The sequence below is a fragment of the Pseudopodoces humilis genome, chromosome 9 (genome assembly GCF_049639895.1).
Source record: "Pseudopodoces humilis isolate 2021_Gansu_Grassland_sample_001 chromosome 9, ASM4963989v1, whole genome shotgun sequence".
Taxonomy (NCBI): Eukaryota; Metazoa; Chordata; class Aves; order Passeriformes; family Paridae; genus Pseudopodoces; species Pseudopodoces humilis.
Window position 1 is genome coordinate 26,420,494 of NC_142208.1, and position 12,287 is coordinate 26,432,780.

Sequence of the window (12,287 nt, forward strand, 5' to 3'; positions counted from 1 at the left end):
TTTTCTGTCAAAGGAGGTTTCCGCCCTCTGCCCCCCACATCGTGCTGCTGACTGAGTTCTGGCAATTTTCACTCCTTCCCAGAGCCTCTGGAGTTAGGATAGTGCTGTAATTATGATTTTATTGGGAGAGAGGGTATGCAGGTGGCTGAATGGTTTGCCTGTCTTGTGTAAGGAATTCCTGAAAGAGCAAATTGCTGTGTCAACTCTTGTTCTATTTTTCTGCACAAAGCCCCTATCCCTGTCTTCATGTCCCAGAGACCTGGTCTCTGAGACTTTCTGTCCACAGCTTTCCTGCTTCCTAGGCTCTACCAGTTACTTGTTTCTAGATGATACTTTGTTTATTTGCTTGTGAGGTTTTTTGGATTTCTTTTTCATCCTCTTGCACTGGATCACACCTCTCTCCACAGCTAGTGGGAGTTGAGTTTTGACTCGCTGTGTGTAGGTGGGTTAGAATCTGGCCCTTGTGTAATATGGGGGCGATAGAGGCTGCTTTCTGCCTCAAGCCTTGTAGTGAAGCACTATTCATGGCTCAGGACCTGGCTTTGCTTCATAGAGTACAAATCCACACGTGTAAAACAGAGAACGTATGAGATCTGCTGTGCCATGTTTTGAGTTATACTTCATTTTGATAATCTACAAGCAGTATGATTAGTATCTGGAATCGTCATCTTGCTGTTGACACTTTGTCTGGAAGTACTTGGAGACAGGATCTTGTCTCCCAGTAGAGGGTATACCTGAATATGCTGATTAATTTTTCAAGAAAGGGAAACTGAACAAAGCTGAGCTGTTCAGGATTGTTTTTCTCTTAGAGGTGTTGAGGGAGACTGGCCACTGATATTGAGTATAGTGAGGTATGTGCATGAGTTCTTTTTGAGAAAGCATAATGAAATATAAGTATTGGGCGGGGAAACTGGATTGGTGGTCAATGCACAAGAAGCAAATCACCCCATATTCAAATCTCACTGTCTTTGTAGGTTTGTACTGGCATACAGGTGCTCAGAGAAAGCTGGCAGGTAGGACTGCACTCATGTAACTCTGTTCAGCCTCAGCACATCTCCTCTGCCCATTCAATGTAATTTGCCCCAGTGCAATCTGCAAGTGTAGATAAGCAACTCCCAGTGATGTTGGAGTTTCTGAACCTGCCAGCACTACATTGTGTGAGATCCTGTCATGATTTGGAAAACAAAAAGTATCCCATGTAGGTGAGGTTTTGTATACAGTGTCTTCTCAGCAGTGCTTGGCTTTGCAGTACAACTGGCAGGTTACCAGGGAAAACACAGAAAGTGGGGTGAACCCAGTAAATGGCATGAGAAGCATAAATCCCACTCCCTGGTGAGGAATGAGGCCTCCAAAAGTGCAAGAGCTGATGTAGCAATTTCCATGGATGAACCCACTGTGTTCCTCTTTGTCACCCTGTTTATTTTACAACCCTCCAAGGAAGAAGATCCTGCAGAGCTGCAGTTCCTGTTTTCCTTTGTGTATTAGCAATATAGCTGAATATAGGCATATCTAGGTGGCAAGGAGTCTATGCAGAAACCTACAATTCTAGGCTCAATTTATACTTGCTACTTTCAGTACTTGTGAAATGTAATTTGTGTTCTCTTTAGATAATCCATGTTGTGCAAAGAGGCCTTTGTGTAAACTAGAAGTAGGCCCAGTTGTTGATGTTATCTGCAACTGAGCTGTAATTCTCTGCTGCAGCATCTGTCTGCTGTGAAGTGTCACTGTGTGTGGCTGAAGGCTCATGATCCCTTTGTCCTCCCAGATTTGGGGGAATCCTCTTCAGGACTGTGCTGTTTTGCAGCAGTGGGAGTTAGGGCTCATGCTGTTCGTGTTGCAGCACTGCCCAGTTAGAGCTGTGCTGCAGCTGCTTTTGGCTGATTTGCATCACTGATCACAGTGCTGATGTGATGACAGGAAACTTCACATTTTGGTTCTTATGTTCTCAGGGTCTTTTGAAATGTGAAGCTTGTTAGACCCAGCCCCTAGAGAAATTTGGTGTCCTGGGGTGGTGGGGAGGGTATTTGGGCCAAATCTGGTCAACTGTTCCTGCAATTGTCTTGTTTTCTCTTTGCATTGAATTTGGTGTACAGGCAATTCTCTGGTTTATTGTGTATTCCTTGTCAGTTGTTTTGATTTTTTTCCCATCTCAGCACACTTGTACCCTTTTTATATCTTTTCTGTGTAATGCTTCATCCACAACACATGCAGGGATTTATCTTCATGCTTTTGTTTAACCTGACCTGGTGCTGTGCTCAGCAGTGAATTGGTTGTCACCTGTAGTGTTGTCTCCATCTGCTCCCCTGTTTGTAGGTAAGACTGACTTTTTCCCTTCTTGCTCCTGATTGAGCTTTCAAATCCATTTCTATTTCTGACCCAAACAGACTGGTCAATGTCCTGCTGCTGAGTTAATTGTCTTGCTTGTTGGAGTTCCTGCTGTTCATCATCTCCTGATCCCTTCTGACAAACTTCTGCCCAAATTCAAAGACTGGCTGCTATTTGTTCTCCTCCTGAGAGTGTTGGCTCTTACTCCCTACCTTCTTTGAACCAACAAAGATAGGATTTGTTTTTGTTGACTTATTTTGGGCTCTCTTGATCAGAGGCTGTGGGTCTCTGGGGCTGTGCACTTGGCTGGCCTTTGCCTGGATCTCTTTTCTATGAGACACTGCCTTGTTGATTAGCTCAGAGAGAACAGGCCTGCTTTTTCCATCTTGCTGGATATATTCCCATCTCTCTTTTCTGTGTTCCTACTGTACTTTCAGTCCTTTCATTCTCTGATATGAAAGTGATTTCACTTCAGTTCTGTTGCTTTATGAATCCAGTTTGAAGTAGCCTTAGATGATTTCCAATATTATCTTAATTACTTGTTTATACTTTGCTGCTTGCTCTGTGACAAGCAGGCATGTGGACTGAGAGCAATTCTTTTGCTTCAGTTTTGATTAAAGTTCCTCTCCATAAAATAGTCGATTATTTTCTGAAAGCTTCTCATTTATCTCCTACCATCTGTTACACCATCAAGAAAGGAGAAGTTGTGGAAAAAGACAGATGACACTGGGATTGCTGTTGGGACTGCTGCTCCAGTGGTCATTGCCCAGGTGCCTGGGCAGCACTGAAGCAGCATTTAGACATGGTAAGGTAACATGGTACCGGTTCTGGTTTGCCTTCAACAGTGAGGCTACAAAGTGCAGCAGTTCATGAACTGCTTCACAAGCAGCCTGGCCATCTGGGAGCTGTGGGAGGTAGCCACCTTGCAGCCTTCATGTTAGTTGGTGCTGCTTGTGAGCCAGAACTGTAAGAACAGAGGAAATCGAAGCTCTTCCATTTTTCTCAGCCTTTCTTTTCCATGGATCTCCCAAATGCTGGGTGAGTGTGTCCCTGTTAAGAGAATACAGTTCCAGACATAAGGACAACTGGGTTCTCTTCCTGATTTTCTTACAGCCTGTGGAGTCTTTGTGCCTCAGTTTCCCTAGTAGAACATGTAGCTAACAGTAGTGTCAATTTATTTTTCTGTTTTAAAGTATACTTCCCCTGCCTTCATCTCCAGGCACAGTATTGCAGCATAGTTGTAACATGAGAAATAACTAACAAACCTAAATAGAAGTGAAGGAAGTCTGGCCTGGCCCACAGCCATACAAATGCCATCAGTTTCTTTTCAAACAAAACGCAGTTCAGTCAGGTGGTGTTTACTTAAAAAGCCTCATTTTCCCCAGTGCATCTGAAGGCAGTTTCTTGAGGGCAGAAGATGCGTGTTTGCAGAGAAGTACATGTTCCCCAAACAGACTGCTGCACTGTAGAGGACACTGCCTAGGCTATTTCTGGAAATGACCATCTTCCTCAAAAGGGTAATGTTATGTGTGGGAAGAAGCATGGTATAGGGCAAGGGCCTGGCATGCTGGGCCCTTGGATCATTTCCTGAGTGCTGCCGAAAGGCTGCACGATCTGGGCACGTCAGATGACCTACATGGGTCCTACCATCTGCACATTATATGGTTCCCACCATCTGTACGTTGGGGTAATGCACACACTTTTCTAATCCTGTTTTCTGGAAGCAGTATAGATGTTTTGGAGCTTGTAACTGTTTGAAAGAAGATGAGAATTAAGCTTCTAAGTTTTCTAGGTAGATTTGAAAGTCGCCTCCTGTGTCTTTATTCTTTTTCTGTGAACCACTGCAATGCAGGTACCAGGAACTGGGATACTGGTTCTGATGTGGCCTTGGAAGGGACAAGTCCCTGACCAGGTAGTGAGACTCACATATCCTGCTGGAAGTCAGCAGGACAGGAACCACATAGAGAAGTATTTGTATTTTTCTGTTCTCATTCCTTGTCATGCTCTTCCTTGTTCATGGGAGAGCTTGGAAGTGCCATGGTGACATTTTTCTTCAGCAGGTCATGAAATACACAGTTTTCTCAATGTAGTTTAAAAAAAAAAAAAAGGCTATAATCTGTTTACAAGAAGCTCAAACTCCCTTGCACCATGGATCACAGACAGAAATTTTGCCTTGGTAAAGGCAAAAATATTATTTTTCCTGACGTGAGAATCTACCTGAATTGTCCAAGTTCCAAATTGTTACAGAAGATACTGTCTGTTGCATGTCTAAGGGGAATGGAGTAGGGTTTCTCTACTGAAATGGCTAAGGTACTTCACCAAGTGAACTTACATCAGCCTTTGTCTCTGATCTGTATGTACCAGTCCCTTTTGACGTGGTTAACTGTGGGCTGGGAAGAGAAGGAAGTGGTTTCTGTAGGACTTTTGCTCACTTGTGGCAGAAGTTAGAAAGCAGACAAATGGAACAATGAACACCACTTTAGAGAACTTGCTTCACTCTTGGCTGCTGTGTAGAAGCTGTCAGCTGCCCGGTGTCCAGTCAGCAAGCTCCTTTCAGGGCCAGCTTGTTATGGGAGAACCCAAACTGTCTATTCCTCACACTGATCATTTCCAAGATAGGAGCCTGAGATTTGGACTGTGGAAGTGCTGATGGTGCACAGCCAGAGGGGGCACCAGCAGGACTTGTGTTTAGAACATGTAAAGTAGCCCAGAAAACCAGGTCCTTGGGGGTCTTCACCGTAGTGCTCAGAGGTACATGAAGATGCAATTCTGATTTCTCTGTTTCTTCCAGTTTGGAAAGTGAGGATGCATGACAATAAATGTGCTTTTGAACTGGCCAGCCACTGCTCTCGATGAGCCTGTCGAAAAGCTGTAAGGAAAGCACCAGCTCTGTATTCAGAGCAGGGCTTGGCTTGAGGCCACATGTTGAACAATGAAGAGAAAACAAAATATTGAATAGCTGCTTGTTCAGCAAACCCAGTTCCTCTTGGCCGTGCAGTGCCCTGCATGAGGATAGTTTTCCCCTAGCATTTGGGGCTAGGATGAGCATGTAGGGTCTCAGGTGGTGCAGAAAAAAGCCCACACCAGCGCACTTGCTCCCAGCCTGCATAGTGGGGAGGGAAGCCAGCTGGGGACTTCTTTACTGGCCCCAGACTGCAGCACTGAATGCAGACAACATTCCTGCTGTTACATATCCTGGCCTGGAAAACCTTTCCCTGCAGAGTGCCACCTTGTGCTGCTTATTAGGATGTTAGTCTGGTTTGGGGGAGCTCAGCTCTGGAACTGGGATAAACTCTCACTCAGCAAGGAGGAGCTGTCTTCCTACTCTTTTCTCCCGTGTGCTGAAAAAGCAGGACATGCACCAACAGAACAACGTTGCTTCCCCAGCTGAGGGTTATGTCTGATATGTCTGCTGGTTAAGTTTTACCAGTGAATAAATGCTGCTTTGTTATTGGCTCCCAGTTTAGATTGTTTTCTGGCACTTTGTACAGTGGTGTTTGAGAGTCAGGTTAGCCCGCTTGGCAGAGAGTGGGCAAGACATCAAGGCTGGTTTAGGTTTGGGTTGTTGTTATTTCTCACTTTCCCACTTACACTTGCAATGGTTACATGATTTTTTGGGGGTATTTGACCCAAGAGTCAGATGGCACAAGTGTTCATGTTAGCGGTCTCTGGGATGCCTGAGAACAGCTACCTTATTCTGGGGTTCAGGGAACCCAAATTAAGTACCCTGCTCTGCTATAGGTTTCTTGTGTGACCTTGGGAAAATTATTTCTAATTTCTGTGTGTTGGTGGTGTCTCCCTGCATAAAAAGTACTATGGAAGACTTAATTTTGAAATATTGCAAACAAGAATAATGGTTATGGGGAGCAACTACCAAATTGAGAGAGTCTGTGTAAATACTGTAGGTGACTTTGAATATATTTACTTCTTTAAGGGAAGTATGCAGTATACTTTTAAAAGTTGTTTCGACTGAGTCTTACAGGAGACTTTCCCAATACTGTGTAGAAACCATGGGGTAGGAGACTTTATACAGTTGTGAACCACATGTAAGAGCTCTCTTCCACTCTTTGAGCTGAAAACAGACTGTGGGGCCATTTCTCCTTTTCCAAAGATGAACAAACATGAACAGATGCCAGTATTGCTGCGTTCCCTTCTCTGTTGGAGATGGAGAATGTGAACTTTGGAAAGGGTCTGGCTTGATCTGGGAAAACAGCTTTGATCAGAGCCTTAGGAGGAATCTGATACCGTGTCCGTCTAAGAGCCACAGAAAAACTAGCCAGAGTTTGGGGCCAGGTTAATCTGGTGCATCTCCATTGACGTCAGTGAGAAGGTGAAACAGTCTGTTCCATCCCCTCACCTCAGCTCCTCGTGGAGAAGAATTTACCCTGGATCTCAAGGCCAGACAGTGTAGGGGATCATGAGGTAGTAATATTAATAGCTTAAGATAACTTTTGTCTCTAGTATTGCTTGGAAGGAAATGTTTTGTTAGATTTGCTGACATGCAAGGCTGAGGTGATGTTCTTGTTAGACTTGAGGCTGCTACTTGCTAAGGGCATAAGGGTGGCAGCAGAAGGACTCCTGCTCCGGCTGTGCCATCTTCTGTTCAGCTGCATCTTGCTCCTCCTCACTGTAGGAGCTCATGGCAGTGCTGAGTACCATAAGTTACTATGTTCCCAAGGCTCCCCTGCAGCTCTCTGAGGACTAGACTTCTGGGCCTCCCAGAGGAGGAGCTCACTTAGAAAGAACCCTTGAGCATCTCTATCTGGGCAGGAAGAGTTAACTCTTGTGCAGCTTTCATTTGTCTTGCCACTGGGATGGAAGCCTCATGTGCTGCTGCTGGTGAAGGTTCTTTGTGGGCTTCTCAGGCTGGCTTCTGCACTGGCTTCGTAAGCTACTGTGGTGTTGATCCACTTGGAGCCCTGGCGAAACACTGAGGGTCTTCAGCCGCTAAATTCTGTTTTGTGGACACAGATGGATTTAAAATGTAAAAAAGCTGTTGATCACCCTTCTTTTCCATTATTTTATTTTGTCATTTTTGAGGAAGAACTTGCATAAAAGAGAGCAGTAATGTAGTGCACTGGTTTCAGAAGGGTTGGTTATTGGCTTGGGGAACAGAAGAAGACATTTCCTGCAGGGGAATTTAGTGGCCCACTGAATGGGTGTTGGCAGAGCCAGAAGGTGGGAAAGGTCTGTAAAATGAAGAAGAATGAGCTTGTATATCATGTGATGATGCATAAGCAGGAAAGGTAGCTGAAACCTGAGAGAAGTAAGACAGAAAGCAGCTGGCCTGGTCTGCAGATGAATGTTCTTGTTTTGCTAAACATAATGCAGGTAAACTGTACCCTAATTTTCACAAATATCCCACAAATGGTGGGATATTTATTTCATTATTTTAAACTCTTGATAAAGCTGAGTGGGGTGAGTGAATTTGGAGGAGAAGCCCTGGGTCTGTGTAGGCATTAAGGATGTACTGGAAGAGGGCCCTTAGTTATGGCCAGCAGCACCTCCTGAGACAACAGTCTATCTGTTGTGGTGCAGACGGAGCTCTTGGAGTCCTGGACTCCTCTGGAGCCAGGAGCTGATGCCAAATACAGGCAGGAAGATTATCAGGTTCAAGAGAGATGACAGGATCATTGGGTCTAAATGCCATCTGTGTATTACGTAGGACAAGGGCTCTCGAGGGCTGTATTTTCCTCAATAGAAAATAGTTACCTCACTGAGAACCCAAACCAAAATGCAGATGTTCTGCAAATGCATGTATTGGCCCATTTATCAATAAAAAAAGGTCAGCTGTGTTTAATGTCATGTGGCAGCTTTGATTTTAATTACAGTAAAAATCCCAATGACAAATGAATTCAGTGCTCTTTAGAGCTTGTTCCTTTCTGGTGCAGTTAGTTATGTTGCCTTACCTGTGCCTGGTACAAGTTTGTCTGCCTCTGCCCTGGTAGAAAAGATTTTATTTAAATAAAGAAATGGCGTAAAGTGGCAAATTAATTAAAGATTGTCATTTACTGGGGGACTTCAGTGTAGCTTAATGTTTCAGCAACATCTTGTTACTGTGTTAGATAGCAGGGTTGCAGGCAGTATCACTGTAACTGGCACAAAAAGGTTGTTGCATTTAACCTGAAATTAGAATGACTGACAATTTCTGTTCCCCTCTTTCTTCCTATTTTGGATGCAGTTTCAGGTATCTGGGGTAAATTGGGATAACTTGAGTTTGTCCTCTTTCAACTTTTTGTCACTTAAAATCTTGACAGGGACTGCTCTGCTATTTTTGTTGTTGTTTGCTTGGCTCCTTTATCTTAAGCTTCTGAAACTCATTCTTGATCTTTTTCCAAGCTGTTTTCAAAATGCAGTGAGCAGGGTCCTCCTCCTTAATAACATTTCTTCAGTTTTTAGGAGTAGTTATCAGTTTGGGTGTTTTAAATTGACTGTTAAAGAACCGACTGCTATAGAAACCTGACTTTTAAATGAGGACCCTGCAGACGGCTAGTGTTTGAGCTACTTTTAAATTACAGCTGACATTTTGAGCAGTGCCAGTACGTGTGCTTGGTCTTTTGTTTTCCCCTCTGAATGTGTTCATACCCGCCTGGCTCTGGTTTCAGCTTTGCAGGTTCTGCTTGCCCTGTCCACCTGACAGCAGGGATGTGAATTCCCCTGGTTGGTGGTCCATGCTCAGTAGCAGTGTCCTTGTTTCACTGGGTGACACAGGCTGTGGCTGTCAGCAGCAGCACAGCGGTGTCACTCTGAGCACACTGGTTACTTGCTGTTGTACAAGCAGAGTGTTCCCCAAGTTTTGGCAATAGTTTTCAGCTGTGATATTCATGCTGTACCCATCAAAAAGCCAGTGATGGTGCACAAGGATGAGGCCTTGATTTCAGTCTGCTGATAGTCTCTGAGTTCTCAGTGGATGATAAGACCAGCTCACTTAAAGAGATCCAGTTACATTTGTTTCTGTACTTCTTTTTCTAGTTATATCAGTAGAGGTTCCTGCAATTTTTTCCACTTCACTGACAGCACTTCCTTGTTTGACTCCAAATAAATCTTAGTAACACATGCAGCCCAAAGATGAGGGGTAAAAACTAATCTTTAGATTAGGAGCTATAGAAAATGAAATTAATAATGAATAGAAGAGAGAGGTTTTTTTCCTTTATGTGTTGTCCAAGCAAAAGGAAACTGTTGCAGAAAATATGAGTTAGTGAATGGTGATAAGTGGGGAGCAGTGCTGGACTTTTTTCCTAAATTTGGGTGAAATAAAAAATTAAAACTTTTCCAAATGGTCCCCAATGAGACTAAGCAAGACATAGGCAGGTAAGAGAAGAAGCCTCCCTGTAGGATTCATTAAATGCTGCTGAGATTCTTTTGTTTACATTCAGCTTCAGTGGGAAGGTGTTGGGGGGGTTGCTTTTTTTTCCCTGCTACAGACGTGGTTAAAAATCACAGGGAATATTTCCTGACTTGGTGAAAAGCCTGTGACCTCTCTCAGTTGTCTTGTTCATCAGAAGGCAGATAGGTAATAAAGAGTCTCCTGTGTGAGAGGAATAAGGAGAACCTGCTGTTTTAATTTTGTTCACAGCAGTGGGCCAAACTTTGTTCTCTCAGTTCTGGCCTTGGTAATTGGCTCGATATAATATAGGAATTCAAGCCATTGCATATCTTTGGCCTTATGACTGCTAATGTCATAGCCAAGAAGAGAGCACAGTCTCCTGAAAGACCATACAGTAAAAAAGAACAATAAGCATGTTTCAAACTACATATGTGCAGTGGTTCTAATGGGTCTCAGCTCAGTCCTGATGAGTTCATTTGGGTTCAAGTTGCCTGGACAAATGGATTTTGCTGGTTTAGACTTGGGAGGGTGAGGGGAGGCATGTGGGTTTGTGAGGTTTTCTGGACTAAATATTATGTTGACATTTCTGATTCCTGGGAACCAGGCTGAAGGCATCCACTTCTTTTGGGAGGGAATTGAGGAGTCTTCTCAACATGAGGTGTTTGACTATAGTGTGCCTTGCCTTTAGGGTATCCCATAATGAGCAGAGTAGCTTGCACAGGTATATGGTAACATTCTGTTTTTCCCCTGCTCTCAGCCATGGTCAGCTAAGACTCATATACCTTGTATTTTGCAGCCATCCACAGTTTATTCATCATTTTCAATGAGGTTCTAACACCTGTTAGGTGCTCCTCCTTCCTTTTTTTGGAGAAGCATTTAATTATGACAGGGTTTCCCTTGGAGCACATCCTCCATTCAGTTCTCTAATTGTAGAATTCTCTGTGGGATTCTCCAGATGGGGGATAGAGGATAATCTTCTCAGAGCTCCGGAAGAAATGTGATGCCAAATTAGAGAAAATAGATCCTTTTTATTAAGCTCTTGGGTTCTTTTTACTCTTATTTTAAGGTGACCTTCTGTTAAAGAGAAATGTTGGACAAATGGCTATCCTTTTAAATAATCCTCAACAACCTTACCTGGGTTAGATAGAAATCCTGAATGGATTTAAACTTTTTTAGCCACTTATTCTATGATCATAGAGGCAAGAAGAATGAGCTTGCCTGTTTCCCCTTTGTTTCTAGTTGGTTTTATTTTCAAGCTGCAAAGCTCTAAATTAAGGAATACTGGCAGTGTGCTTGATGTGGTGGGCAGGTATAAAGACAAAGCTCCCTCCTTTGTCGAGTGTCACAGTGTCACTTTATGGGTCACTTCACTGCATGCTGGTGTTGGGGCAGTGCTGTTCCCATCCCCAGGGGGTTTCCAGGCATCCTAAATGTGCAACACAGTGTCAATGTCTGCAAACATGGCAGTACTGGCCATCCTATTTTGTGCCCAGATGCTGGCCATGCCTGCTTCTGCTAAATTGGCTAAATCTGGCATGTGATGGCTGAAGGGCTCCAGAGACTGTCCCCACAGAGCCAGGTCTGCTGGAAGGAACTTTGATGCACAAATTAGTGCTCCATGAGCTCCTGTGTTAGCAGATGATACTGATATTTTTATAGGGTGAATGAAGAAACTAAAGTGCACAGGAACAACTTCAGTCCTGTACTAGGTTGGTGGCAGTACCAGAAGTCTGGAGGTGGCAGACTCTGATCCCTTGTTCTAATCATTGCTCTCTTTGGGATTTTGTCTGCATTTAAGTCTCTAGGGAATATTTCCTTTAGCAATAAGGGTACCAGCTTTTGCACTGGAGGGAAGGAACATCTTGCCAGCAAGGAGAATGAGGTTACAGATTTTAATGTATGTAGTTGGTCGGCTTTGCACTGTGATGTGCCAGTGGGGGGGATGTGTACAGCTTGCAGCAGTTGAACTTTAGTGCTCAGAGATCAAAGGTGGCTAATCCAAATTTTTTTTTTATCTTCCAGGTCTACGCACAACGAACTAGAAAAGAACCGGTAAGTAGCTAATGAGCTGAATTCTAAAAAATGTAGGCCTAGTGAGTGTAATGTGCTTTGACCTTACCCATGCAGGTGCTGTTTGATCAGCTTAGACAGCTGTGAGTGACCACACTGCATCATAGAGTTTTAAAAGTTGGGGGGAAGACACAAAAAGATCTGAAAAAGAAGCTTTGTTTTTGGTTGGTTTTTTTTTCTCTCTCTCTGAAAAGGCAAGAAGTGACCCAGTTTTGTGACTAATCTGTATGCAGAGTAAATACTGTTCTTCTCCTGACACAGTGAAATCTGATTGGGGCCCTTTCCATACATGAGGTTGCTACGGGATCAGGTTTCTTGGGCGCTGGGTACTATGTGTTACCATGAACCGAAGGGCAGAGCCCTGTGCTCTGCACCATCTCCCCCCACCCCTGCACTGGGCTGTGATAGTCTCTGTAGCACAGAAGAGAATACCATTGTCCAGAGGCTCGGAGGTCTGGCTACTGTGGCACTCCTGCGGAGACTCTTCTAACCTGCTCTAGGATTGCACCTGTTTATTCTTGAATCTGATGTTTTAGCAAGCCCTGCAGTTTTGTTACTTGGCTGG

At 43.9% G+C, this 12,287-nt stretch overlaps 1 protein-coding gene across 2 annotated transcripts in view; it reads left to right on the forward strand.

The window, feature by feature from the left end:
- Positions 1-12,287, forward strand: part of MXI1 (MAX interactor 1, dimerization protein) — a 55,723-nt gene that overhangs the window by 15,297 nt on the left and 28,139 nt on the right. For both annotated transcript variants that reach the window (XM_005520726.3, XM_005520727.3), the window contains exon 3: positions 11,675-11,704. In XM_005520726.3, coding sequence (XP_005520783.2) covers positions 11,675-11,704 — 30 coding nt within the window. The remainder of the gene's footprint in view (positions 1-11,674; positions 11,705-12,287) is intronic.